Source organism: Pogona vitticeps, chromosome 3 (assembly GCF_051106095.1).
Source record: "Pogona vitticeps strain Pit_001003342236 chromosome 3, PviZW2.1, whole genome shotgun sequence".
NCBI lineage: Eukaryota > Metazoa > Chordata > Lepidosauria > Squamata > Agamidae > Pogona > Pogona vitticeps.
Window position 1 is genome coordinate 35784000 of NC_135785.1, and position 27277 is coordinate 35811276.

A 27277-nucleotide genomic window follows, 5' to 3' on the forward strand; every position below is an offset into this window, starting at 1 on the left:
GGCTTGAGTTGTGGGACATGCTCTCAAGTTGGACTTAAGTCGCACCGATGACTCGACTTGGACTTGACTTGGGTCTTTTTTCTCAATGACTCAGACTCAACTTGTGACTCAGAATCCAGCCACTCCTCCTTTTTTTCTGGAAATAAAAGCTTATTTTTTAAAAAATAGGGATTTTGACTTGGGAACTGGAACTCGGGACTTGGTACCAAAGGTTTGGACTCGGACTTGAGACTCGGACCCAAAGACTTGCCAACATCCCTGAGAAATATGTATGTATTAAAACAAACAGGACTATTTATTTATTCTAAACAGCCTGCCAAGAAAAAAACCATAATAACATAAAATCAGATTTTAAAAATATATATATTCTTAAAATGTGCTCAGTAAAGTAATTCAATGCACAGACTGTTAGTAAAATTCATATAAAAAACAAAATATCTTTGGAGACTGTTAAAATATATTCCAAAAATGTGGAGATGCCATGCAAAAAGCCATGCAAATTGTAGCATCTTTCAATAACAGGACAAGAACAGAACCTTGGACTCTGCCTTTACTGTGTAGATGGAGGTGGTCTACGAGACACCAAGTATAGGGAGCAGGATCTTCCAGAAAAACCTTCTTGTGCATTAAGGGGTTTCCATGTCTGACTCCTTCTGTTCTCTAGCTTATGAAGAAAGGGTTGTATTTAAGCAACTGATGGAAGACCCGGATTATAACAAAAATAAATAACACTGGAAAATCCCTTGTTGTTGTTATCTAAACCTGAAAACCTATGATGGATTTTTAGACAGCTGAAAACAGTCTGAAAGAGTGGTGGCTGATTGTGGTGTTTATACTTGTGGTAAGCAATTTTTTGTTGAGGGAAGGGCAAACATCCCAAAAGTCTGTAGAACTATAGAACAAAGTAAATACATGTGTGCATGCATCACTAGAAGCACAGCTTGTTTCCAATATTTTTGGCTCTCTAGAAAGTCATTGCCTGTCTCTAGCCTGAAATACATAGCCTGAATGACAAGATTCTTTATATCGGCTTCATGAACATCCTTTATAGCAGATAGCTTTGATAAAATCCCATTAAATCCCACTTCTCTAGTCTAGTGGATCAATGTGCTGCTGAGGCTACTCAGAATTTATCCTGCAGTGGCATTTCTACTTTACATGGTCTCCTAGCAGTGTATTTCAAATACAAAGGCAGACAGCTCTGCCATGTACCTGTCATATCCTAATACAAATAGCTTCACACCCTCTGATATATCTGTTAGCTTTGTGCATGCTTTCATTTATATTGAGAACATTTCACCTCCAACTGAAGTGAACAGGGCTGCACACTATCAGACTACAACTCCCATCAGCCCCAGTCAGCACAGCTAATGGTCATGGATGGTGGAAGTTTCACATCAGCAGTTTTGCACATTGCTCAATACCTAGAACAAAGCATATTTGCAGACATGGGACAACTGTGTGCATATTAAGGCTGTTACAGATATAAAGAATGAATTGGCCTATACTTTGGTCATGCGCTGTTTCCAGACATTTGCTGATCCGACCTATAAAATCTTTTACATGCTGTGTGTCTAAGATGTCAGTGGCAGTTTATGATTCACTGGGTTGGATCCAGCTCTAATCATAGGTAGAGTAGACCTAAATCTCACTGACTGAGCAATGACACAGTCATTAATCATAACGAACTTAAAACCCACTGATTTCAATGGATCTGCTCTCCATATGAATCTGGACCCTACTCAGTGGCTGAAATCCACTAATAACTTGTAACTAGAGAAGGCCCAATGACTCAACGGAACTTCCAGAGGATGTGACTCACCACATAAACACTGATTTAAGATAGCTACTCCAGTTGCAATTTACAGCTGGATTTCAGCCATTATATACACTTCATTTATAAGATCCCAGGTTACTGATTGATTGCTTAGGTCTATGACTTGTAACAAAACATCTTCGTTCTCAAATAGTAAACGGGGTGGGGGGGAGAAGGGGTGGATGTATGTGTGTGTGTGATCCTACTCACTTGAATAGGATTGCCAGAAACTGGATTCTTGATGTCTTTGGCTGCTATTATCATTCCTAGGGCAAAGTTGGCAACTCGTTCAGCATGTGTTGATACAGGCACAGGAACACCCCCAACCACCATGTAGGCATCCCCTATGGTCTCCACCTTTGAAAAGAAGCAGACACATCACGTCATTTACATTGTTCCTGCTCTGTTTATTCAAAGCTGAAAGACATCCTAAGCATTCTATTGATGCAGGAATCTACAAGTAAAGCATCTCTGACAGATGCACCTCCACCAATTGTTCAAAAATCTCCAACAGAGGACAATATGCCACTTTTTGGGTAGTCAAACAGTGTTTACCATAAGAAAGTTCCTCCTACGTAAGTTTTAGTGGGAAAGTTCCTTCTTAAACTTCAAACCAATTGATTTGCGCCCTGCTATCCAGAGCATCAGGAAAAATGCTTGCTCCATCTTCCACCTGATAGCACTTCAAATATCTGAAGACAGCTATCATATCATTCCCCAGTCTTCTCAACTTTTTTGCTGATGGCTGTTGTAGGTTTCTTGGGCTGATAAGGGGGATCCTTATCACAACAATACATCCATAACAAAACAAAACAAAACAAAACACCCTGATCACCATAATCACCCAATCTCCTGAAAAGGACAAAAAGCTGATCCCACAGCTGCAAATATTCAACTATTTCACACAGTACACCAGAGCACAGACAGAGTTCTAACTCCTGTCCTCTAAATATGGTGGCCAGAAAGACTGGCAAAACATTAGGAAGAAAAACCTCCAGAACATGGTCAAATAGCTCAAAAAACCTACAACAACTAGTGGATCCCGGCCATGAAAGCCTTTGAGAATACATATTTTTCCTGAATTATGAATTTTTTGTACCATTTCCTTTGGTGCACTTTTCTTTACATGCCCTGGTTTGTGTGCATTTGTAAGTTACCAACTAGATTATAAAATTCTGAAGAGCAGTGGTTTGCACTGTAAGTATATTTCAATTTTCTTACAGCTTTAGCAAATTCAATTCTCGCCTAGAGTGGTCATAACTGACTAGATAGGTGGGATATAAATTCAATAAATAAATAAAATAAATAAATAAATATTTTTTTTCAAAAATTAGGGCCTGGGTAATTCTTCCTTTATCCATATTAAGCCATTAAGACAGAGAACCCATACATGTCTCTTCTGCTACTGGGTACTTAGAACACAGTCTACCATAATCACAAATGTAAAATGTTTGCTGGAACAGACCAATACCTGAAGATATACAGAGCAAAGCAAAGTTCTCATGAGTTATTAAGGGGACCTTTTGCTTGCCTTAGTTTTTTTGTCTGTGTTTTTATTAGCATGGATGTTTCATACTTTTAATATTCAATTTATTTCAGAACACAATGCCTGAAACTGCCATACAGCATAACTTTTAGGTGTACATTTCTGTAAGTTAAGAAATCTTGATAGGGCTTATTTGTTGCACTCTAACATGCATGACTTGGCATGGGACAGATAATGTCTATGGACATTTCTCAACTTATAGAAATTTACAACTAAAGTTTATGCTGTTTGCTTAACTACACAATACAATTTCAGTCAATATTACTATATTCAACTCGAACTTAAATATAGCATGTGTTTTCCAGGGAAATAGAAATGCATTTTGTCTGTGGTTATGTGTAGAATTTTCTTGAATCATTCCCAACCTGCCTTGTCATTTGGCTAATGGCAAGTCAGAATATGGGTGGTATAGAATACACCAAAGGACAAACAGAGAAGGAGCAGGATAAAGGGAGATTGAGGGCAGAATAAGGTAAAAGAAACAGTAGCACCACCACCAAAGTTTCATCATCATCACAACCATCATCTTACAACTGCAGAGCTGGAAGTAACTCTATGGATCATCATCACATCCTGTCAAGGAAGCACAGTGGGGAATCGAATTCCCAACCTATGGCTAAACCATTGAGCTATCCAGTAGTTTACAATCATGCATAGTCCAGATAATTTAAATTAGAGTGGGTTTCAAGGTATTTCCTTCTTTGCTCTTTACAGGGGCTGCTGGCAATCTGGAACTGAAGAAAGCAGGGAAACTTGGCCATCCTCAGATGATCTTCCATTCAAGATGGCAAAAAGGCTAAGAACCCATTATTCTTGATCTATATTCCGTTTTCCTCAGTAATATCACTTTTACAAAATTAACTGAAAATAATGGCACTGGGCAAGTACCTTGTAGACATCGTGCACTGTGGTCAGTCTGTCGAATCGCAGGTACATCGCATTTAACAAGAGAACTATCTGAATCGGTTCACACTGGGCACAAATGTTGGTAAAAGTCACAACATCACTGAATAATATGGTGCATTCTTTAAACTCTCCTGAAAAAGGGAAAATATATTTTAGAAGTCTTTTGTATTTTACTGGCCCAACTGGACATTAATCATTCTGAATGCAAATGTACTGTTTCATTCATTCAATCAATATAATATCTATTTATAAAGTACCGGTAACTACATGTCAGACAGTTTTCAAAAATGTAAGTATTTTGGTAGTTGCCTTGCTAAGAAAAACAATCCATAGAGACCTGTGATGGATAAAGTAATTACAATGGTACATTAAAAGATTAAAACAACCAACTATAAGAAAACAGGACAGTAGACCCACAATTCCTACAGCAACTTGGGGATCCTCTCTTAAATAGCTTGCAATGTTTTGCAGCTCAATTTCGGTGGCATGCTTTATAGATGTGCCTTGGATGGCATTAAACCTGGCCGTAGGAGCTGCATAGGGACTATGGACTGCGTATTAGCCATTACTGGCATAAGTCACAGTCCAGCCAGATTCAAATGAAGTCTCTTAGATTTCAATCTAAGGGATAGGCATAAGTTCAACTCATTGTCTAAAACAAGAAAAAAAATTAGATAAAAACAGATAGAAGCTTTTGAGAAGGTTAGAAAGAAAGGCATGAAGGAGGAAGCTCCCCTTTGCTTTTAATTTCATATTGAGAAATTCAATTCTGAGCAATTGAGCTCAGCAGATTTTCTGAGAACTTGCATTGAAATCAATGGGATTTGCAAGTTCTTAACTTTGTCTGGATGGTGCACTAAATCAAGCTGTTAAATGGAATGATAACTTTGTACCCCATTGACAGAGTAAGAGAAAATGAGAAACTCAGTCATTTTTGCTTGAAGATCCATAAACCTGCCTAGAATTGCTTGTTCATTATGAGCCTTGAGGCCCAGTGGTTAAACTATTGTACTGCAGTGAAAACTGTACTCATGACTCAAGGTTCAATCCCAGGTAGCTGGATCAAGGTTGACTCAGTCTTCTAGCCTTCTGAAGTTGGTAAACTGAGTACCCAGCTCATTGGGGTGGTGGGGTGGGGCAATGTGTAGCCTGCGTAATTAACTTGCAAGCCACCCAAAGAGTGTTTTAAGTGCTATGGGGCAGTAAATAAGCAACACACTTTGCCTTTTGCTTTCATTACTCCTAAGAATCTGGCTTTCCTTCTAAAAGCTGGACAAATGTATACTATAGCCCTGAATGTTTCCAAACATTTGGCCAGAACTGCCTTCATTCACCTGCCTCAACTCGTTTCCCTTCTTTGAGCTGGTTGGCCACATGTTTTGGGAGCATGGCATAAAGAAGGGTTTCCGTTTTCTTCTTCTCTTCCTCCAAGTGCTTGGACAGGATCCGCAATTCCTCTTTCTTCCTCTCAAGCTGATTGGAGAGCTCCATTTCAGCCAGCCGCTGTTGGTTGAGAAGGATCAGATCCCGGGTGACATCATGGGGCGCAATGTCAGCAATATGCATGTGCCTCTCCTCCAGCTCGTGCAGTGTGCGCAGGAGAGGAGAGCAAAGGTAGAGCATACACTGGACCGACTCCATCCAGATCATCTGCCCTGGTTCAAAGAAAGGCATAATCATGGCTAGAATTCCTACAGGACATTCTTTGTTATTTCAGTGTTTTTGTTTTTAATATGTTCATGCAATGTCCAACTTTTTTCTATCCCCTTCTAAGCTATACATGAGTGATAACTTATTCTCTCAGCTTTTAAGAGGAAGGCATCATTTCAGATTTCAAAGGGAACAGAAAAGATATGAAAGGGGAAAGGATGGATTTTATATTTCAGATGGAAATTAGAGCAAGTATGTTTTGAAGGGCAGGGAGAACAACTCCCCAAAGCACCTTCCAGCCAGCAGAAGTTGTAGTTGACAAGTTATTTTTATACACTCTGAATATAGAGCACCCTCTTCTCCTTCATCTCGGGCTCTATCATTGGGGTTGACATCATCAATGGTGTAGTGGAGCCAGGGGTCTCAGGCTTGAAGTACTATGACTTTTTTATTGACAGGAAGTATAACATGAGCCAACCCATCATCCACTTTCAAGAATCTCTGTTCTCTCTGAGCTTGGCTGTGTGATTTTCTCCTGAATAACAAATTATGCAATTAAATGACTTTTAAGAGCCATTGCTTTGGAAAAGATGTGCTCCAGACACTTTTTGCTGTTTTCGTTTTTCATTCTGTTCATTGTGGGAAGTGGCTACAGGAATAAAACACTGCTGGACATCCAAATTTGTCACCACACTCCTGCCACCAGATTCAACAACTCCCCGCCCCCTCCGGTCCTTCCAAATGGCTTCCTCCTTCAAAAGCTAAAAAGTATATTGAATAAATTGGGCCAGATAAAAATGAGATCCCTGACTCATGGCATGGCCAACTAATTGTCAATAGTTTACTTTCTAAGATAATTTAAGCAGAAATTGACAAAACAGCACTCCATGGTGCAGGGAAACAAACCTTTGGACTATAGCTCCCAGAATTCCCAGCCAGCATGACCAATGGAACTGCTGGCCAAAGGGTTCTGGGAGCTGTAATTCCACATGGCAATTTTTTTCAACCTCTGTAGCAACAGGAGAGCCACAGGTTGTGGATGACAAGCTGCAAATGTCATAAGAAAGGAAAACACTTCCGACATTTAGCATGCTTCTCACTACAGGGAGACCCACATACTGTACATTATGTCCATGTTAGCAATCATGTCAATTAGGAGGCCAAGCTAAGATCTTTCTCCTGATATCTATCTTTTTGTGTGCTGGGATTTTGCGGGGGCATAGGGATACTGAATTATTGCAGCACTTATATTTCATTTAAGGGCTTTAGCCCAAAAATACTGTACTAAGAAATATTCCTTCATTTCCCATAGTCAGTGTTTGCATCTGCACAGCTAACTCTTGGATAAGTCACATTAGCGTCTCTTCACCTCAGTATTTATTAAGATAGCAAGCTATTACCTCTTAGTTCTAACATCGGGCGCTGCTGCCAGGACTCTGGCATCATCTCTCTCTTGGTCCGGAAAACAAATTGGCTATTGATAAATTTCTGAACACTTGAGATGGTGAATTTCACTTCTGGGCGCACAATGCTGAAGTATTGATTGAGTCGGATGCCCATAGTCTGAAGGCCAGGCACAATCTTTTGAATGCTGACACCAGCTTGCTTTACTTTGAGCTGGAAAAAAAATGAAATGACCCTTCAAACCCCTGTAGGATTTTCGTTCACCTACCAATTGAACCAAGGTGTCAAACTGTGGGACACAGTGGTGCTGCGGGTTAAACCGCAGAAGTCTCTGTGCTACAAGGTCAAAAGACCAGCAGTCATAAGATCGAATCCACACGACAGAGTGAGCGCCCATCGCTTGTTCCAGCTTCTGCCAACGTAGCAGTTCGAAAACATGTAAATGTGAGTAGATAAATAGGTACCACAACAGTGGGAAGGTAATGGTGTTCCATGTCTAGTTGTGCTGGCCACATGACCACAGAAACTGTCTATAGACAAATGCTGGCTCTATGGCTTGGAAATGGGAATGAGCACCACGCCCTAGAGTCAGACACAACTGGAAAGTCATGGGGAAAATACCAAGGGGAACCTTTACCTGGACTAAGGGGGAAGACTCCAGGCTTCCAGCATTTTCCTACTTAGCACCAAAGCTGTGGAATTATCTCTCCCAACTTCTTCATATGGAACCAGAGTAGGACAAAAATTAGGTGTTCAGCTTAGAGCCATAGGTGTTGGGTGTAGGGAGAGGAGAATGACTGGTGCATTTTATTTGAAATATATAAGGTTGTGGTTAAATATTGTGTTGCATGTTTGTACATTATTGATTTATTGGAATGCACTCTGGTGCAGAGTGTTTTCTAAGTACAGTGGTGCCCCACTCAGCGACTTAATCCGTTCTGCAAAAATCGCTGCAGAACGAAAACGTCGCTAAGCGATATTAAAAAGCCCATAGAAGCGCATTAAAACACGTTTAATGCATTCCTATGGGCTTAAAAACTAACCTTATGAGAAAATCATCCATTGCGGCAGCCATTTTCAGTGCCTCTAAAGTGAGGCAAAACAGCGGGTGGCCATTTTGTTTACCCGGCAGCCATTTTGGAACCGCCGATCAGTTGGCCGAAAATGGGGGCTTTGCGATGATTGCTTCCCTGCGATCATTGCAAAGCAAATTTTCCCCATAGGGAACATCGCAAAGTGATCACTTTTGTGATCGCAAAAATAGCATCACAAAGTAATTTCTTCATTAAACGGAGCGATCGCTATGCGAGGCACCACTGTATGTAAATGTAATACCATAATGTCAGTTTAGAGGTCCAAATAAATCACTTCTTCCCTAGATCCTATCTAAGAGTGGAACTTGAGGAGACCCTGAAGGCTAGGATAGTCTTGCAGACTGGGATTTATTTGAATAGATACCTACAGGACCGTGCTTTCAAAGTAGCTCTACATTGGTTCACATAACCAGAGAAAACTAGTTGTAATCAATGTGACTCACCTCTTCATCAAAAACAATATGGAAAGGAAGCCCATTGCAGAATGTCTTTGGGTCTATCCAGAGGGTCTTTGGGTAGACAGGATTAAATGCTCTTAAAAGTCGTCCTGCAGTATGGGGAGGAAACATGCTGCACTCAGTCTTAACAGAATTTCCTCACACAAATAGTAGCAGTTTACAAGTAGCTTATGATTTCAGCACATTAATTCGGTACTCATTTGTAAATAAACACTCATCCACTCTTCATCTTCCTCCGAGCACATCAGGATGATGTACACAGAGTTTTTAAATCAACATGAGTACACTGCAATTACAAGGATTTTGTTCTTTGGATAACTAATTCAAGGGTTACTTGTTGGTACAGTAATTAAGAACTGCTAGTCTGAGTCTTGGGATATCCATGTTCTTGCTTCCACTGATCCATGGAAGGAAATGTGTGGCTTTCTCTCAGCCTGACCTACATTCCAGGACTGTTGTGCAGACAAAGTGTGGTAAAGGCCAGTCATATAAGCTGCCTTCAGCACACTGGAGAAAATATGAAATAGGGAAAAAGTAATTAAAATGGCTCCCTGTACTGTTAAGTGAGAATACAACTTGGTTTTAATTGTCCTACTGACACCAAATACTTTTCAAAAGATAACTCCTTTTACCTTTTCCTATGGTCACAATTCCTCGGATTGTTTCCCAGTGGCTTCTCCTCACAGGACAAGTAGAAAGCACATTTGCTTTATCTCTGATCTTATTCATGGCCCTATCGATTTCCTGTGGAACAAACCCAAAAGAAATCACAGTATGCCTCACTAATTCAAACTGTTTCAAAACTATTTCAAAACAATTAGAGACATTTGGACATCCAAACATAACTATATATGTCACATGCTCTGAACATGAACTATCTTGTGTTCACTTTGATGGTCTAGGCCTGGCCTGCCATCATTATCACCACCACCACCAGTTAGGCATCCTTCAGTCTCAAAAGACTATGGTAACGTGCTCTGTATGGAGGGCTTGGAACAGCGTCTAGTGTGGCTGAGGAGGCCGATTCGAGAGTGGCAATCCCTTCCAAACTGAAGACAAATCCAATCTGTCTCCTGTCCAGCTCCCTGGTTTGGCTGCTTTTGTGACTTCCTCTTTGCCTCGGCCTGCTGGACAAGGGTCTCTTCAAATTGGGAGAGGCCATGACGCAACGCCTGCCTCCAGGCTGAATGCTCAGATGTCAAGGTTTCCCATCTGTTGATGTCCATTCCTAAGGCCTTCAGATCCCACTTGCAGATATCCTTGTATCACAGCTGTGGTCTCCCTCTGGGGCAATTTCCCTGCACTAATTCTCCATACAGGAGATCCTTTGGAATCCAACCATCAGCCATTCTCACAACGTGCCCAAGCCAATGTAGACATCGCTGTTTCAGTAATGCATGCATGCTAAAAATTCCAGCTCATTCTAGGACTACTCTGTTTGGAACTTTGTCCTGCCAGGTGATACCAAAAATCTGTCAGAGGCAAAGAATATGGAAGGTGTTCAGCTTCCTCTCCTGCCATGCATGAAGGGTCCAGGTCTCACTGCAGTACAGGAGTGTGCTCAGGACCACCACCACCACCACTACTAATATTAATGTAAATGTGGGCAGGTCTTATGAAAAAAAATCCTTGTCCTGGGCCCTAAATATTTTCTTTGCCATAATTCCATGCTGTACAGTAAAGTTGATAATACATAGCTCCATACAATACAGAGTCTCAAAACCAATTTGAAGTTTATGTTGCACATTGCATTCTTCTCCTTAAGAAAATGCTCTAGGCCATCTTTATTCTGACCTCTGCGAGGCCATAACCTTTCTGCTCTGTTAATCGAATTTTAATTTACTTATATTTACTTTAATTTTAACATTCATATTTAGATTGAGTTTGCTATTTGTTTCATTTACTTTTATCAGGTAACCCGTGCAGAACATCTAAGTTACCAGCTAGCGATACCATACCATCTGTATATCATATATGGTTGATAACCTCTCAGTTAATAGCGATAGTATCATTTTAATCAGCAAGTACTTCTCTTACAGTGTTCTCACAGTACAAAGCAGTGATGAGAGTACAGATCCTTAGCACACTTCACTTCACATTGCTATATCATTTGTCATCTGATCTTTAATTTTCACAGCAGAATTCCATCGTCTACTTTGCTGGCTTTTATCAAAGACTTTCTTGTACTCAGCCATAAGTATCCATGTTCATGTCAGAGCATTTCTGTCAATACAGAACAAGACATTTGGGGACAGGGTCCCCCCTTTTTTTCCTTTCCCACCTTTCCCATACCCTTTTTTTCTTTTCTTCTCTCTCTCTCTCTCTCTCTCCTGCAACCAGCATGGTCAGTTGGAAAAGCTATTTCCTCATTAAAAGGGGTTTCTGTAGTTGTAGTACAAAAAGTCATTTGCAGGTTCTGAGTAGAACTTGAAGGGGCTTTCCCATTCATTTTCATCCAGGGATGCTACATATGCTTGGATTGGTCTGTGCATCCTATTGTCAATCCATTACTGAGATGTATGGGTAAGATATCAAAAAATACATAAATGTAAACTAATGAGATCATCCTGCACCCGTTAGAGTTCTAATCCTGACAAGATGGCAAGTTCCGGTAAAAGTCCATGGGAGTTAAAGAGGAGAAAGAGAAAAGCCATCATCACTGCCATCGGAACTCAAATGGCAGGATAGTTTTTACTTATTATCAGATAACATATTACATAACATACAACCCTGAAATTGACTTGATAATGTACTTTTTAGATATAAATTGTGTTGCTGATGCTTTCATCCAGAATAAACTTATCATTACCTCTTTTTTCAGCTGCTTTTCCACCTGCATTCCAGAACTTGAAAGGTGTGATGACGAGGAAGAGAACTTGTTTTTTCTTTTGCATGGATATAGAGGTTTTTGCGTGACAAGGAATATAATGTGTTCTTTTTTCCCAGTTCTTTCTTCTTCTTCTGTTTGATTGACTATTTCCATGGAGATTTCAATGTTGAAAAAATCCAAGGCTGCTGCACCAATGATTCCTCAAGAGGCATAAGAAGAATATTTATTATCATCAACAACAACTAATAATAATACTCTTACTGTATATAAAATTAGTATGAAGACTTGCAATGTGCAATTCTGAGCCCCACTGAGCTCCATGGGGCTATCTCTGTATGTTAGAACTGCAAATGATATGGTTGTCTATGTAAATCACACAACTGAAATAGGCAGGCGTTACTGGTTCAAATTTTCCATTCACCTCTAAAGCTCACTAGGTAGCTTCCATTCACTCATGATGGCTCAAACAGATCTGCTTGATGTGGTTGTTGTTGGAATAAAATGTGAAGACACTCAGTTCGGAAAGTTGAGCTTCTTGGTGAAATGGTAGGATGTAAATATAATAAATACATGGTAAAGGCAATGTGATTCTTGTACTGAATCCAAAACCTAGGGTGGGTAATTCCTGTATCTAAACATAACACAGCCCAGCTGTCATGTACTGCTGTAATTGTCATTCCTGAGCTTCTAAGAAGCAGATGAAGCATGAAAATTCCACAGATGGATGGATAATCTGCTTGCTGGCATTTTTAAAAAAAATAATAGTACATGCTTCTAGGGTGGTTCCAGGGTGATTTATGGGGTGGGTGGGGGGAAGATAATAAAATAAAACTATAGCTGAAATGTGTAAAAATCTTCCCAAAATGTACATCAGTCAAGCTTCTCTTTCAAACTGTTTTTTCATAGTGTGGTCTTCTGTGCATCATTTTTGACAGTGTCAAAACACACATTCACATTAACACGTATCTCTGTTATTTTCCTTTACATACCCTTAAGAGCCTTATTAAAACATTAAAAAGTGTGCTGAATTTTCAAATATCAATGGTGTACATGGTTCTCCTAAGGTTATAGCTGATATTGGCTGAAATCCAAAGTGTAGCTTTACACTGTGTAACACTGATGACATCATCAGTAACGGCAGTATTTTGTAAATTAAACCACCTCCCCGCCCCGCCCCCCGTGTCCCAACACTCCCTTGAGTTCCCTTTTGTCTTGAGGAAACTGGGGGGCATGGGATAGAAGTTTTTAATTTCCAAAGGTTGCCACCACTTTACCAGTGGTAGCCATTTTTGGAAATTAAAGATTCTCCCTGTCTTGTGGGCCTCGATGGTTTCTCCATGACAAAAGGGATTCCATGGCAGCCTGAGGAACCTGGACCTTGGGGGACAGTGAAGTAACTGGAATGTTTTATTTTCAAAAAAATCTGCCATGGTTTATGACTTTATCATCCTTATGTAGCACAGGTTATGCTGCTGGATTTCGGACATTGATAACAAGAGGGATTTCTCCTCTCCACAGGAGTTGGAATTCACTGTAGCAATGCAACCAGGAGTATATTTTACTGTCTAGCAGAGAAGGCAGTTTAAAGGCCATTAAACTAGTAGTTGGGGGTTCTAGTGTTTCTGGTCCAAAAATAACCTTTCCTTGCTTTATCCTTCCCTGTCTATCACTTTTGTTGTTTTGTTGTTATGTCCGACTGTTTGTGACCCCGTGGACCAGAGCATGCCAGGCCCTCCTGTCTTCCACTGCCTCCCAGAGCTGAGTCAAATTCATGTTGGTAGCTTCGATGACACTGTCCAGCCATCTCATCCTCTGTCGTCCCCTTCTCCTCTTGCCTTCACTCTTTCCCAACATCAGGGTCTTTTCCAGGGAGTCGTCTCTTCCCATGAGATGGCCAAAGTATTGGAGCCTCAGCTTCAGGATCTGTCCTTCCAGTGAGCACTCCAGGGGACTCTCAAGAGTCTCCTCCAGCACCATGTCTATCATTAGACCAACACAATAAGTTGTTTCTGATTTTCTTTCAGAAGCAAAGGCTGGAGGCTTATGATGCAACGATAGCCCCCAATTTCCATAGTTTCAGAGCATTTAATGAAATATGAAAATATAAAGGAGGATCAAGTTGTAAGTTCCTCTACATGTTTTCCAGATCCCCAGTAGTCACCCTTAGAAATATGGAGAGTTAACCTGCTGAGCCATTTTGTACTTTTATCATTAAATCTTTTCTCACTTTCCTGGTAATCACTGTTGAAAGCAGGAAGGCTCATAATACAAGGCAGTAATCCATGATGGCCTAATACAAATTGTTAGGAACATTACTATCAGGAATGGTAACAGAAATTATTTCCTTTATATTCTCTTCCTATTTAAAGTGAGAAATTCATTTACATAAGGATATGGTTAACATTTTACTTGACCTAGGTTTAGCCACAGTTAGAGCAAATTCACTAAAATCAGAGAGATGTCAATTCCCAATGTTTTGGGTAGATCTACTATAAGTATCTAAAATGATCCAACCCTTAGTAAACAAAGAGTATGAAAGATGTCTGGAAAGAAGAAAACATGCTAGGTAATGGACATTTCTCAGTGTGGTGTAGTAGACAGAGTGATGGACAGGAGACCTGAATCTGAATCCTCACTTGACCATGGGGGAGTGGCACTGGTAAAGCTACTCTTTCAATATATCTCTTAAGTTGAAAATCCTGTTAACCACTGTAAGTCAAATGCAACTTGATAGCACATAACACATATAATGGACATTCAGTAGCCAGTGAATTGCAACTAATTGTGACTCTTGAAGTCCACAGAAAACTACCTACCAGGAACAATATGGCACAGGCCTCGTCTGTCTGAGTAATAATGTAAATGCATTGACCCATCTTCATTCTTTTCTACCCTGAACGAAGGAGCATTCATTTCCTGAAAAACACTAAAAGTGTCAGCAATTGAACATTCTGTCTACTGTCATTCATATTCCAAGAAGAGGAAGGCTGCTTGGCTCAACTGAAGCAACAGACAGGGCTTAGTTGTTCTACCAAACAAAGCATCTGGTAAAAAAAAGCAGTGGCTTCTGCCCACTGCACTTGTCTGTGCACCCTGAACTGGAGAGCACCTGTGGCATTTCGGAGGAGCAATTCATGGCTCCAGTTTGATTTTGATGGAATCTGGGGGAAAAGTTTCAGATGAATTAAAAATGTTTGCATACCCTTTTATTGATATGGGCTGGTGTCTGGGTTGGCTCACCCATGCAATTTATGCTTGACTTTTCCCTCTCCACGTCCCACATGAAATAATTTATGTCTGCAGCTCTACTGACTGTCCACAGAAAGGCAATCTGTGCATTAATGACCCAGAGATTCTACATGGCGACACTCAGCAAGAAGAGCATGACAGATCCACACAGGGCCTTTCTTTCTCCACATGATCATGACTGGAATCTTGTCAGGCACTAGCGCAAAGCCTTGATGATACAGCAAAGTAGGATCTCCTGCTTGCACAACTGTTCCTTTGACATGAGCAAAGCTGCACTTAGGATAGCTAGGTTTTATCTGTACAAGGAAGTTCTGGATACCACTTTGCACACAGAGTCAAAATGTTCATGTTACTGTCATTGTGCAAAAGGTTTTGCTCCAAACAGGATCCTAGCCTAATCACCCAAAGATTGATGGGTATGGTTTTGGGCGGACCAGAAGGCTAAACTACATGCTACATAGCTTGCAGCTAAGCTTTGGTGCTTGTTTTCATTTTTTTTTTCTGTTGCTGGTTTTGATTTTGGTTTTCTGACTCCAACTAGTATGTGGCAGCCCGATATGGATAAAAACCACCACAAGTGGATAGGGACTGTTCATCATTCCAGCTGCTTTCCCCTCTTAGATCCTCTTCCTAAACTCCCAATATGGGGAGTGGAAGGAAGGAAGGAAGGAAGGAAGGAAGGAAGGAAGGAAGGAAGGAAGGAAGGAAGGAAGGAAGGAAGGAAGGAAGGAAGGATATAAATGCCTATAGCTTTTATGGGAATTGGTTTTTAGTCTAAAAATGTAAGAAAATAGGGCCAGGGAGGAAGATTTAAGCCTTTCCTACCTGCACACAATGATCCTGACCCCTATGGGTACCAGATAAACTTCCTATGGAGAAAAGAAGGAAATTGAGGCTTAGCTGCATGCTTCTTTTGGAGTCATATGTGCTTCCTTTGGAGTAAAAAATAAAACCATACTTAGCTGCACATTACATATTGAATGCAGCATGGAGTTTAGCTGAGAAATGCACATGTCAGATGGCTAAGATAGAAAATAAAACAATTACACCGAAAGCCAGGTGAAAATGAAGGTGAGACTTTTACTGAAACCTGAGAAGTTCTTGCACAGGTTGTCATTGGACACAAGTCACATTGACCAAAAATAACCAAAAAGGGGGAGGGGTGTTGCCTCTTTGGTGCTAAGGGGTTGTCTCAGAATTCACACACACTTGGTGTGCAGCACCAAGCACCAAACTGTACATGACTGATACTACTTCTGAAATAATAAAAGGTGCCATCACCAATTTGATTCAGTACAGTATAAACTCTTAGGCAAATTTGAAAACTGAAATTTTATAGAAATCAAAGGGTATCTGCAGCTGAAGGTTCCTGTGTGAGAGAAATAAGAAATTCAAATTAGGAAGTTGTGTAGTGGTAAATTTTGAAACCCAGGCATATGTCATGACGGTCATCATAGCTACACGCCAAAGACAGTCCAAATGTTCAGGCAGTTGGGCCAGTCAGTAGCAACAAACCAGTTCTAGTGGTAGTTATTCCTTTTGGGCAGGTCTTTTGTATAGCTAATAACTCTTGATTTCACACTGAAAACCAAAGCAGTTCAAAATACCTTATCATAGGGATAGCTCACAGCCATAAATTATTGCTGGAAAAATTCATTGCTTCATTTCACCTACCAAGAATTGCAGCTCGGTTTGGAAGGCATAGAGAAGCCCAGGCAGGAGTGACAGACGTTATTTCTGCTAACCCAGAAGCCCCATGCTTTTAATCCTGTGAACTCTGGCTGTCTTATAATGCTATAGTAAATACATCTTCTACAACATATTATAGAAAACATGTGCTCTGTAATCCAAGGGCAACATTTATGCATGCATCATTTCTCTGCTAATTTCACAGCAATGATTTCTACTTGCCTGGTAAGATAGACTCAGGTAGCTATGCAATGCATCCAAGTTCTCTATAAATTCATAGAGATTTCCTCCCAGAGTTCTCAGCATGTGGTCATAACCTGACCGCTTACAAAATTCAAAGAAATACTCTCCAAACTGCTTCAGGACCATATCGGGGGGAACATCTGGGAAAATAAACACACATTAACAGATCAAAGTGGAACTCTTTCATACAGATCACTTTAAGGCTACACAGTCCTGGTTTACTAGCTTTTTTCCATTAGCTATGCTGGCCAAGATTTCTGGGAGTTGTAGTCCAAGAACATCCAGGGACCCAAGCTTGGGAACTACTGCTCTATTAAAACAAACATGTGGATACATCATAGCTGATGGGGAGTTTGATGTTCTCACACCTCCAAGCATTTGATTGTTGGTTCACATACTTTGATTTTAAGGCATCCTAATGAAAGATTTTTGATATAATTTGAAAGATAGGTTGCACCTGCAATGACAGGTTCCCATTCAGATGAAAATGGCCAAGATATAGAAATGTATTATATTTAGCCACTGAACTGCTAGAACATTTTTTTCAATAATACAATCTTAGCAGAAAAGAAAGCTTTTCAGATGGAACATCCCTCTCCCCTCTTTTTCTTGAAAATGACATAAACTATTTCTAACAGTCTCTAAACATGGTATCATGTAGGCAAATTACTTACAATCATGCATGACTCCACCCCCCCCATGCTGTGTCTTGTAATTTGCAATAGAAACAAAAGAGTTGATGGCACAATATACAGTAACCAACACATTACAGTTTAAATCCTTCATCAACAATCAAAATTATTGGAGCGTTGGTGGCAGAGGAACTAGGTCCCTTACTGTTTGTCATCTCATCCCTCCCCCTCCCTCTTTTGTTATTTTAGAAAGCTTCAAGAGACATTGACTTGGCTAAAAATTTAGAAGAATCAAAAGTTGAGCTTTGTGAATTTCTTAAAGGTTCCCTTCCCACAGTTTGAACACTGGATGGATCCAATTCAGAGTTCCTCCCCTTTTCATCATCATCATCTTACAATGGCAGGGGTGGAAGGGACTCTATGGATACCTAAACTACTTTGAAGTTCAGAGGTTTGCTGGAGATGCAATCATTTCCACAATGCAATTCCCTGCACAAGAAGGTCCACCAGTCTCCCTTTCTTCTTCTTCTTCTTCTTCTTCTTCTTCTTCTTCTTCTTCTTCTTCTTCTTCTTCTTCTTCTTCTTCTTCTTCTTCTTCTTCTTCTTCTTCTTCTTCTTCTTCTTCTTCTTCTTCTTCTTCTTGTATTGCAATTACATCATAACTCAATATGTTGTGCATGGTTTTTTAAAGCCTAGAGTAACAGATGTGTGGGCTTCACGTTACGAGTCCCATCACCATTGGTCACATTTGCTAAATCTGATGGACATGGCATGATAACAACATCTGGAGGCATTCTTTATCAAATCTTGTTCTAAGTAGTAGTCTCCTATACAGATAAGAAGGTTTAAAGCAAGAATTGGCAAACTGTAGCACATGGGCTGTGTGCTCCCCTGAACCCCATGGCACCCCCCAAAACCATTCAGCTCCTTTGACCCAATTGGGGAAAATATTTTGGACCCCATGAAATTGCCAATCATTCCTTCCATTGTCAGATTCCTTGCCAGTCCTAAGAGTTATTGGAGGAATCAGGGAATGCTTCTACAAAGGCTGCAGCCATCCATTTTCTGGTTGAATTGTCCCCTCCAATCCAATTGGATGTGTTGTGTTTTTTGGGGGAAGGGGAGCTCAAAGCAGCCATTCTCCTCTTCTAGAGAGTGCTATTGCACATTTCTGGCCAAAAAAAAAATGGTTTCAGAATTTGGAGCGGGAGTGCCTAACCATGGAGCCAGAGGTTGGAAGTTCAAGTCTTCATTATGCTTCCCAGGAAAAGGGCCATCCAAGATCACTCAGAGCAACTGTGGTCTTGGACAAACTGTATGGTCCCAGACTGGCACCAGACTGGCAAACTACATCTAAGCGAGTACTTTTCACCTAGAAAACATAAGGAGGCTTGCCATAAGTTAAAAATGACTTAATGGAATGCAGTATGATTATTAATTATTGGAGGGCGGAGAATGGGTAACAGCCTCCAGGGCTCCAAGCATCGATGTGGTCCTCAGACTTTTGCAAAATGCCTGTTATCTTGTTAATCCTAAAAGTGTCTCTTGTGTTTGATTATTTTAAGCAATGCAACAAAGCATGGAACAAGTTACTGTGTTGTAACATTGGAGATTTAACTTGCTTTTTAAAAATAGTATTTCATTCTGAACTTTGAGAACAGCTAATCCAAGCTTGTCAGAGGCATTACGTGAGAACCCAAGAATATATGTTAAAGAAAGCTGGAAAACGTTTTATGATTGGGCCCAGAAACAAACATGAGTAGAGAATATAATATATGTTATGGATTTTAGTATTGTAACACAGCCATAGAGTCAGGATTATAGTACTTATTGTATTATTGCAAACACTTCCCTGTGTTTATCTTTTATTTTGTTTTGTTCTACCTTCTTTTTAACGGACTTGGTGGTGCTGCAGATTAAACCGCAAAAGCGTCTGTGCTGCAAGGTCAGCAGACCAGCAGTTGTAAGATCGAATCCACGCGACTCCCCTAGAGTCGGACACAACTGGACTAAATGTCAAGGAGAACCTTTACCTTTACCTTCCTTTTCCCCCTTGTATTTGTATTCCTTTGAATAATAATAATAATAATAATAATAATAATAATAATAATAATAATAATAATAATAATAATAATAATAATAATAATAATAATAATAATAATAATATACACAGAGTTAAAATGCTGCATTCTTTCCCCTAAAATGCATACCCAAAATTTTGCATGCCTTGTCAATGAGCTGCATTGTGATGTCATCTCCATAAACTTCAAATGTCAGGAAGGTGTCCTGTACTCCCGTTTGGGCTCTGAAAAAGAAACACAAGGTTTTAGCACTATAATAACAATTTTAGGATTCAGCCACCTCTTCAATCAGCTGGTCCACTAATACTAATCATAAATACCCATCATTCAGCAGAGCCATTTCTGTGCTATGATGACATTAAATTCATTGGTTAAGGAGATGTAAACTTTTTATTTATGCTTTAGTCCCATCAATGTGAAAGAGCAAGTTATTTGTGATTAACTTATATGTGGATAATATTTGAGGATATATATTTCCAGATTAAACTGGAATAATGTTACATAGCAATATCAGTAAAAGTATATTTCAAAATAAATGACACAAAAATGGGTGGAATAGCTAATACTCTGGAAGACAGAAGCAAAATTCAAAAAGCTCTTGATAGGTTTGAGCCCTGGGTTGAAAACAACGAAAATGCTAACGGGAAGTGGTCTCAATCTACATTTGACCAATTAGCTTGTTTTTGTGTAATTTGGTGGTTACACAGCTTTGTTTGCCTTTCTGTTGTATCAGGGACTGTGCACAAAAGGCTGAGGTCATAAAACAAGAAAATATTATTTCTTTTAATGTGTCATCTGACCCTACATCTCCATATACTACAGGGATATATTCCTCATCAAAGGGCAGGTAACTTCTACTAGTTGTGTACTACTAGAAAACTCTACATATTTAATTCTATGTTTAGTGTCTGCTCCAAATAAAATAAATAGGGAAAGGAAAACATTTTAGCTGACAAACACAGGAGACAAACACAGGCATCAGGGAAAACAGTCTAGCCATTGCCAACAGCTAACAGACAGTTTACATTAGTTGATTACTCCACCTACTGCCAGGATGTTTATGAAAGAGAGACTTTTAGTGTTAATTACTTGTGTCTGTATCCTATTTCATGTGATCCTCACTCCTATAGCCGTGTACACTGTATTGTATAGACCTGTGGCCTAAGTACTGTACTTGAACTTCATAAGTGAATTTTAATTCATGAAAGTGTACATGAAATAAATCTGCCTCTTTCAAAGGTGCCCCAAACTTCATTTTTGTTATAAGTGCAGAAATAGATTAACACAGATACCTGTTTAAAAATTATGACCAGCCCAGGTACATAGCCATGTAACATAAAAACATTAAGCTACTTAAATATTAGTTGCTTATGGTTATGAAGGCACAGCCTATGCCCTTATTGCTGTTTTCTTCATTGCTTCCTCATTAAAGAAACATGAATTTGTTGTATCTTTATCAAATTTAGACCTTACGTTGCACACCAAATATAATATACAGGAATGCTTCTTTTGTTCTTTAGCAAACAAAGAAGATAGTAACAATGACTGAAATCTAGTACTAAGCTGCAACTAGAGTCAATGGACCTTATGGAGGAGTTGATTCACCAAATCACCACTGGGCAAATATTTGTGACACACAATTAGATTTTGGCCAGTGTAACAATTTCAGTTACAGTTAATCATCATATCTGAAGGTTGCCACTTAAGGAGTTCCTGAAAGGTTATATAGCTTTATTCTGGTATACTGCTATGTTTTATTTTTGGTTTTTTTAGCCCCTCTATGAGAAATATGCCTTTTGCAAACACATTCATTCAGTAACATGACATTCTGAATTGTTTTGCATAGCAAATAAAGCAATTAGAGCAGAGTAGTGTTATGCATCGAGGCAATCAACTCTATTATTCTCCATAATTGTTTCAAGCAATTCCCAGCAGAGGAAAATCATTTTCCTACAATACTGTACTCCTTCTGTCTTTGTAGAGTGTTTACTTAAGCAGTCCTTGCCTAAAGGCATTTTCACTATGGGGTACAATGCTGAGTTGTTCTGTTGGGCGCTTCCAGATGTTGCAAGGTACATGTTTTCCTCTTAGATGTGCTATGATTATTTGGTGTATTCATCCTCTCTCTTGTACTGTGATGATCTTTTTTTTTCAAGAAAGCATGATGATGTGCAAAATGCTGTTACAACATCCAAAACAAAACAAGAAAGAAACAAAAAAAACCCTCTAGCCTAATCTTCTGCCTTATCATGCAAGTTCTGACAGAAATGCCTGGCAAATCTTTTGCTAGAACCTTTGCAGAGCTAGTGACAGACAGAGGAAGCAATATTGAAACAGTGCATTGGCCAACAACAGTCAATCTAATTCAATAGAAAATACCTGATATGTTCCTATTAGTCACTTAACCTATGATTGGGACTATAGAACTAAATCCAGTTGTTAGTCCCAACTAGATTAGACCCATTGAATCAATGGAGCCTATTTAAATATTGATATAACACATCCTATTCATTGAATGTATCTCCTCTAGTTCAGATTAAAACACTAGTTTAGTACCATGCTTCCCAACCTGGGTCACCAGATGTTCTTGGACTAAAACTACAAGCAATCCTAGCCAGCACAGCTGGTGTTGAAAGCTTCTGGGATTTTGAGTCCAAGAACATCTGGGGACCCAGATACACAAGGGAATATACTTTTAACCTACTCTTGCAGGACATTGGATATCATGCTGTGAATAGAGGACTTGGAACAGTGTCTAGTATGGCTGAGAAGGCCAATTCAAGAGTGACAATCCCTTCCGCACTGAAGACAAGTACAATCTGTCCCCTGTCCAGCTCCCTGATTTAGCTGGTTTTGGGACTGCCTCTTTGCCTCGGCCTGCTGGACAAGGGTCTTTCAAAATGGGAGAGGCCATGATGCACCACCTGCCTCCAGGCAGAATGCTCAGATGTCAATTTTTCCCATCTGTTGATGTCCATTCCTAAGGCCTTCAGATCCCACTTGCAGATATCCTTGTATCGCAGTTGTGGTCTCCCCCTGGGGCGCTTTCCCTGCACTAATTCTCTATACAGGAGATCTTTCGGAATCCGACCATCAGCCATTCTCATGACATGCCCGAGCCAATGTAGATGTCACTGTTTCAGTAATGTATATATGCTAAAAATTCCAGCTCATTCTAGGACTACTCTGTTTGAAACTTTGTCCTGCCAGGTGATACCAAAAAATGTGTCAGAGACAATGCATATGAAACATGTTCAGCTTCTTCTCCTGCCATGCAGAAAGGGTCCAGGACTCTCTGCAGTGCAGAAGTGTGCTTAGGACACAGGTTCTATAGACCTGGATCTTGGTATATGCTGTCAGCTTCTTATTAAGCCATACTCTCTTTGTGAGTCTAGAGAACATGGAAGCTGCTTTGCCAATGTGTTTATCCAGCTCGACATCTAGGGAGAGGGTGTCAGAGATCATTGAGCCAAGGTACACAAAGTCATGAACAACCTCCAATTCTTGTGTGGGGATGGTAATAGAGGGAGGTGAATCCACGCCCTGGCCCATGACTTGGGTCACAAGTCACCCAATAGTAGTGCATGCATTACTCTGGTCAATTTATACGTTTAAACTTAAAAATCCCACAGACTCCACTTAACAATGTTCTGGATCTGCAATGTGAGGAGCTGTATCCATTAAAGCTTTTTTTGCTGGGGACCCAGGTTCAGGAAGTGCTATTATTTGGCCTTCTTCCAGATATAAAGGTCTTGGGATACATTACCTCAATTTTTCCCATGTTTCTTCACCATATTTTTCAACCACTAGAGATTTCAGGCATGTATTTATGAAGCCATACTGGAAAAAAGGTAAACATATAAAAACAGGAAAAGCAATTATAGAGTGATACATGCGTGACACCAGAAGGTCTTTCCTTTTTGCATTTACATGTGTTTATTGATATGAAAGACACTGAAAAAGACAGGGTTGAAAACATATACTGTGCCTTTCCAATATCTTTGCATGACTTAAAACACTGCTAGAACTATTGAAAGCAGGGCAATCCATAGAAGAAATAAGTCAAAACAGGATCAGGAATGAAATGGTTCTAAACAAACCTCTAAAACAGAGGAAGTTCTGGGAAAGAGGGGGTACACTGGGAGCCCCCGCTCCAGCTATCCAGGGGCTGCATTCTAACACTAAACGATTGTATTTTGGCATCAGAGTACTAACAGCAAAAACAAAAAGTAACCCCCATTATGATTTCCCTTGGAAAAAGGCACCAGGGAGTTTGTGCTTTGTTTTAAAGCAGAATGATATTTCCAGGATGCTTTGAAGAGTGTGATCTTTGCTTTAAAACAAGGTGTGCTCTTGCTTTTTGAAACTTACAAAAAGCAAGTGCACTTTTGAAACTGAATGAGAGCTTATTTGCTGCTAGTGCACTACTGAAATTCAGAAGCATGACAGGAAGGATGGAATGAGGTGTGCAAAAAAACAGGCCGGTGAATCACTGTAGTGTGGCAGTCAGAATGCTGCAGCAGAATCCACATCCCCATTTAGTCATGTTCCAGGTGATAACGGGACACTTACTTTCTACTTTAACTTACAGGGGTGTGGTAAGGCAAACGTAGAGAAGAATGTATAACATATTCAATCTTGAACACACTGGAGGAAAAGTAGGATACAAATTTAATACACAAATAAATGCATTCTGGTCTGGTCTACAGGAAACAGGAACATTTAAGCCTATCAACAAAAATGTATGCAGGTAAAAATGCATTTTAAAAAAAAAAACTCAGCTAAAAATAATAATTATAATTAACAATAAAAAGGTGCAGCACAGCCTTTGAAGCTCTTTCATAGGGAGAGATCACACTGGAGCAGGCAGGCTTCTCTGGATACAAGCCATCTCGGTTGCAATTCTGCACCCACTTAGTTGAGAGTGAGCCACCTGGGATGGAATAGGACTCTCCCTTAGAGATATATAAGATTGTGGTGTGGGAGCTTTCTGCCAAAAGAAATAGCAAGCAGTGCAACAGGGCTAGGTGTCATGATATTCTGGCCAAGACAAGACTCATGGTACCATGAAGATTTATCTGTTTAAACGTGTCACAGGAGTCTTTATGGCTTCTGCTGGATTCTAAAACAATCACTCCCATGAAATTCTGGATCACTTTTTGTGTTAATGGAAATAGTGACTGCAGAACAGGCTAGATAATGCTCTCCATTGGATTTTCAGTGACAGCATTTCTCCTTATTTGTTGTGTTATGTGCATGGAAATAATTATTGTCCTCGCCCTTAACTATGTCTTGCCCTCCTTTTAAGGCACCTAAAGTGGTGTGCGCTGTTCTGTCATTACTTTATTCTGACAACAATCCTGTGCAGTAGGCCAGACAATAATGAATATTGCTTATTTTGTGTTAAATACTGCTAAATAAAAGTGCTAGTCATTACCAATAAAAACAGGGATGCTGAGTGTAATTCATATAATACTTAATAACAACTGTAGTAAAATGGATTTTGAATTAGGCTCTCCAATAGCATCTGTGCTTCCTAGCTTAATGTCATGTGCTGAAAACTAAAATATGCTACCAATTAAAATATCTGAAACCCTGCTTCCTACAGAAAAATAAACATTTTAATTATACACTTCCATATGTTTAGACTTGTCAACAATGAGTTCAATTATGCTCTCTGTCTTGGCTTTGTTTTTTTCAGCTTGTACTGAAGCCATAGTACATACAGATACAGGTTATTCAGTAATAATAAAACCTTAATTTCCAACTTTTTATGCATGTTTATTCTTAAAATCTTGCTGTGATTCATGGCATATAATGTATATTCTCCAGCAGCCTCAGGCTAGATCTAATTTTAGTCTCAACTAGAGTAGATGAACTGAAATGAATGAGATTTGTTAGCTAAAAGCAAACATAACATCCACTTATTTTAATGGGCGTACCTTATTTATGACTAGAAATGAAGTAAATCCATAGACTATTTAATAAACATTCCTGATTATTTTAATCAGACTATATCTTGTTTTCCATTTGCCTTATATCTTCCATCTTGTTTGCCTATGTGATGACGGTCCATTCTATTTCAGATTTCCTTATACTTATTATAAACTACTATTTCTAGTTTCACATGTTAGAATGGTGTGGATTCTTAAGCCTAGATAATAAGGATTTTGTACTGTAAATCAGTGAGTATATTTGAAAGACCTGTCCTATCCTTCTGCTGTCATTCAAATAATGTGCATGCCCAAAACCAGGCAATCCAGTATGTTTTCATGTTAACAGGGACATGTCTGAGAGCCCGACACCTGTTCAGCAATCAAAGATCAGTGAACCTATCAATTCTGAAGACTACTTTATGACCCCCATCTGAATATGGTTGTAGTCTTCCTTTCCAACAATACATTATGGTCTAAGTCCCACTTAAGCTGCAATAACATACATACTGTACCTGTTGAAGAGCACATCTCATTGAACTCAGCTATGTTAGGCTAGCAATTATGTTACATAACCAATCTTATTGCTGAGCATTTAGGATTCTATTGTGAGGCTTCAATCCTAGGCACACTTTCCTGAGAGTATGCGTCAATGAAATGAGATTTTTTTTCCCCTCAAAGCATAGATGTATACATTCAGGCTAAATCCTGAGCAACATTGTACAGTACACTTCTGGCACAGTAACAGGACTGTATGACCTGCTTTGTTAAGAGGGAGTCAACCCCTCCTCCCCATGTCCATTTCAAATTTCTTTCACACTTTTCAATTTGTTGCTAGCCAGCAAATTTCCCACAATGTTGTTTTATTGGGAAACGCATTTTCTCATATACAAATGCATCATGCAAAGTCCATGGCTTTATGTAACCTACGGCCTAGTCCTATGCATGTCTACTGAGATATAAGCCATTTTGATTTCAAAGGGGTTTACTGATCAGTGAGTGAATATGGGGTTGCAGCTTTATTCACCTATTTGTAATTCCCAGTAAAGGAAGCCATGAGTCACATTGAAATAATACTTGTCATAAAGACGTTTATGATTTATGAGCAGCTTCTCTGCACGTCTTTCATGGAATACTTTATGACTTCCTGACATTGCTATAAAGCATTTGGGAAAACAATATATTTTAGATATGCATTACAACGCATTAAGTTAACCATTCACATTTTCTGTAAAATTCCCCCAAGAAGTGACTGATTTATATGGCTTAGGATCAATATACTTAAAGACTCAAAGTTAGGAACTGTTTGCAGTGGAACAGTTCTCTCAGAAGCTGATGGACACTCTTGCTGGAGGTTTTAAACAGAGAATATATGGACATCTGTCAGAGCTGCTTTTCTTACAGATTTCCTGAATTGCTGGGGGCTGGACATGTCTGTGAGGTCTGTTCCATGCCTGTGATTCTAGGGTACTTTGAGCTCTGCCTATTTGTAAGCAGAAATTTTCCTGCTGATCAGCAAGTGTTTTTCTTAATATTTAAGACACCCTCTGGAACACTGGGAAGTGTTACTCTGCTCATGCTTACTACTTAACCTGACACATAAAGCCTTTATGTCTTGCCTACTTTTACTGCTTCCTGAGATCAACTCCTCAAAGTGAAGATACAAAAACAGTATTCAAGCATGATGCTCAGCCCCATGAATTTAATCAACAGTGAACTCAGCTATGTTCAGTGGAGCTTAGTAGT

At 39.6% G+C, this 27277-nt stretch overlaps 1 protein-coding gene across 2 annotated transcripts in view; it reads right to left on the bottom strand.

Annotated features, from left to right (window-relative positions):
• Window positions 1-27277, bottom strand: part of LOC110070583 (guanylate cyclase soluble subunit beta-2) — a 35153-nt gene that overhangs the window by 6774 nt on the left and 1102 nt on the right. Inside the window, exons 2-12 of one of the 2 annotated variants that reach the window (XM_020778266.3) lie at window positions 23365-23438; window positions 19728-19822; window positions 16865-17025; window positions 14521-14620; window positions 11684-11904; window positions 9507-9618; window positions 8860-8963; window positions 7319-7535; window positions 5603-5923; window positions 4251-4399; window positions 2027-2173 (exon numbers count right to left, since the gene is read on the bottom strand). In XM_020778266.3, the coding sequence (XP_020633925.3) occupies window positions 2027-2173; window positions 4251-4399; window positions 5603-5923; window positions 7319-7535; window positions 8860-8963; window positions 9507-9618; window positions 11684-11904; window positions 14521-14620; window positions 16865-17025; window positions 19728-19822; window positions 23365-23438 (1701 nt within the window). Of the gene's footprint in view, window positions 1-2026; window positions 2174-4250; window positions 4400-5602; window positions 5924-7318; window positions 7536-8859; window positions 8964-9506; window positions 9619-11683; window positions 11905-14520; window positions 14621-15778; window positions 15927-16864; window positions 17026-19727; window positions 19823-23364; window positions 23439-27277 lie in introns of those variants that run through there. The other variant, XM_072995974.2, reaches the window with a different exon arrangement.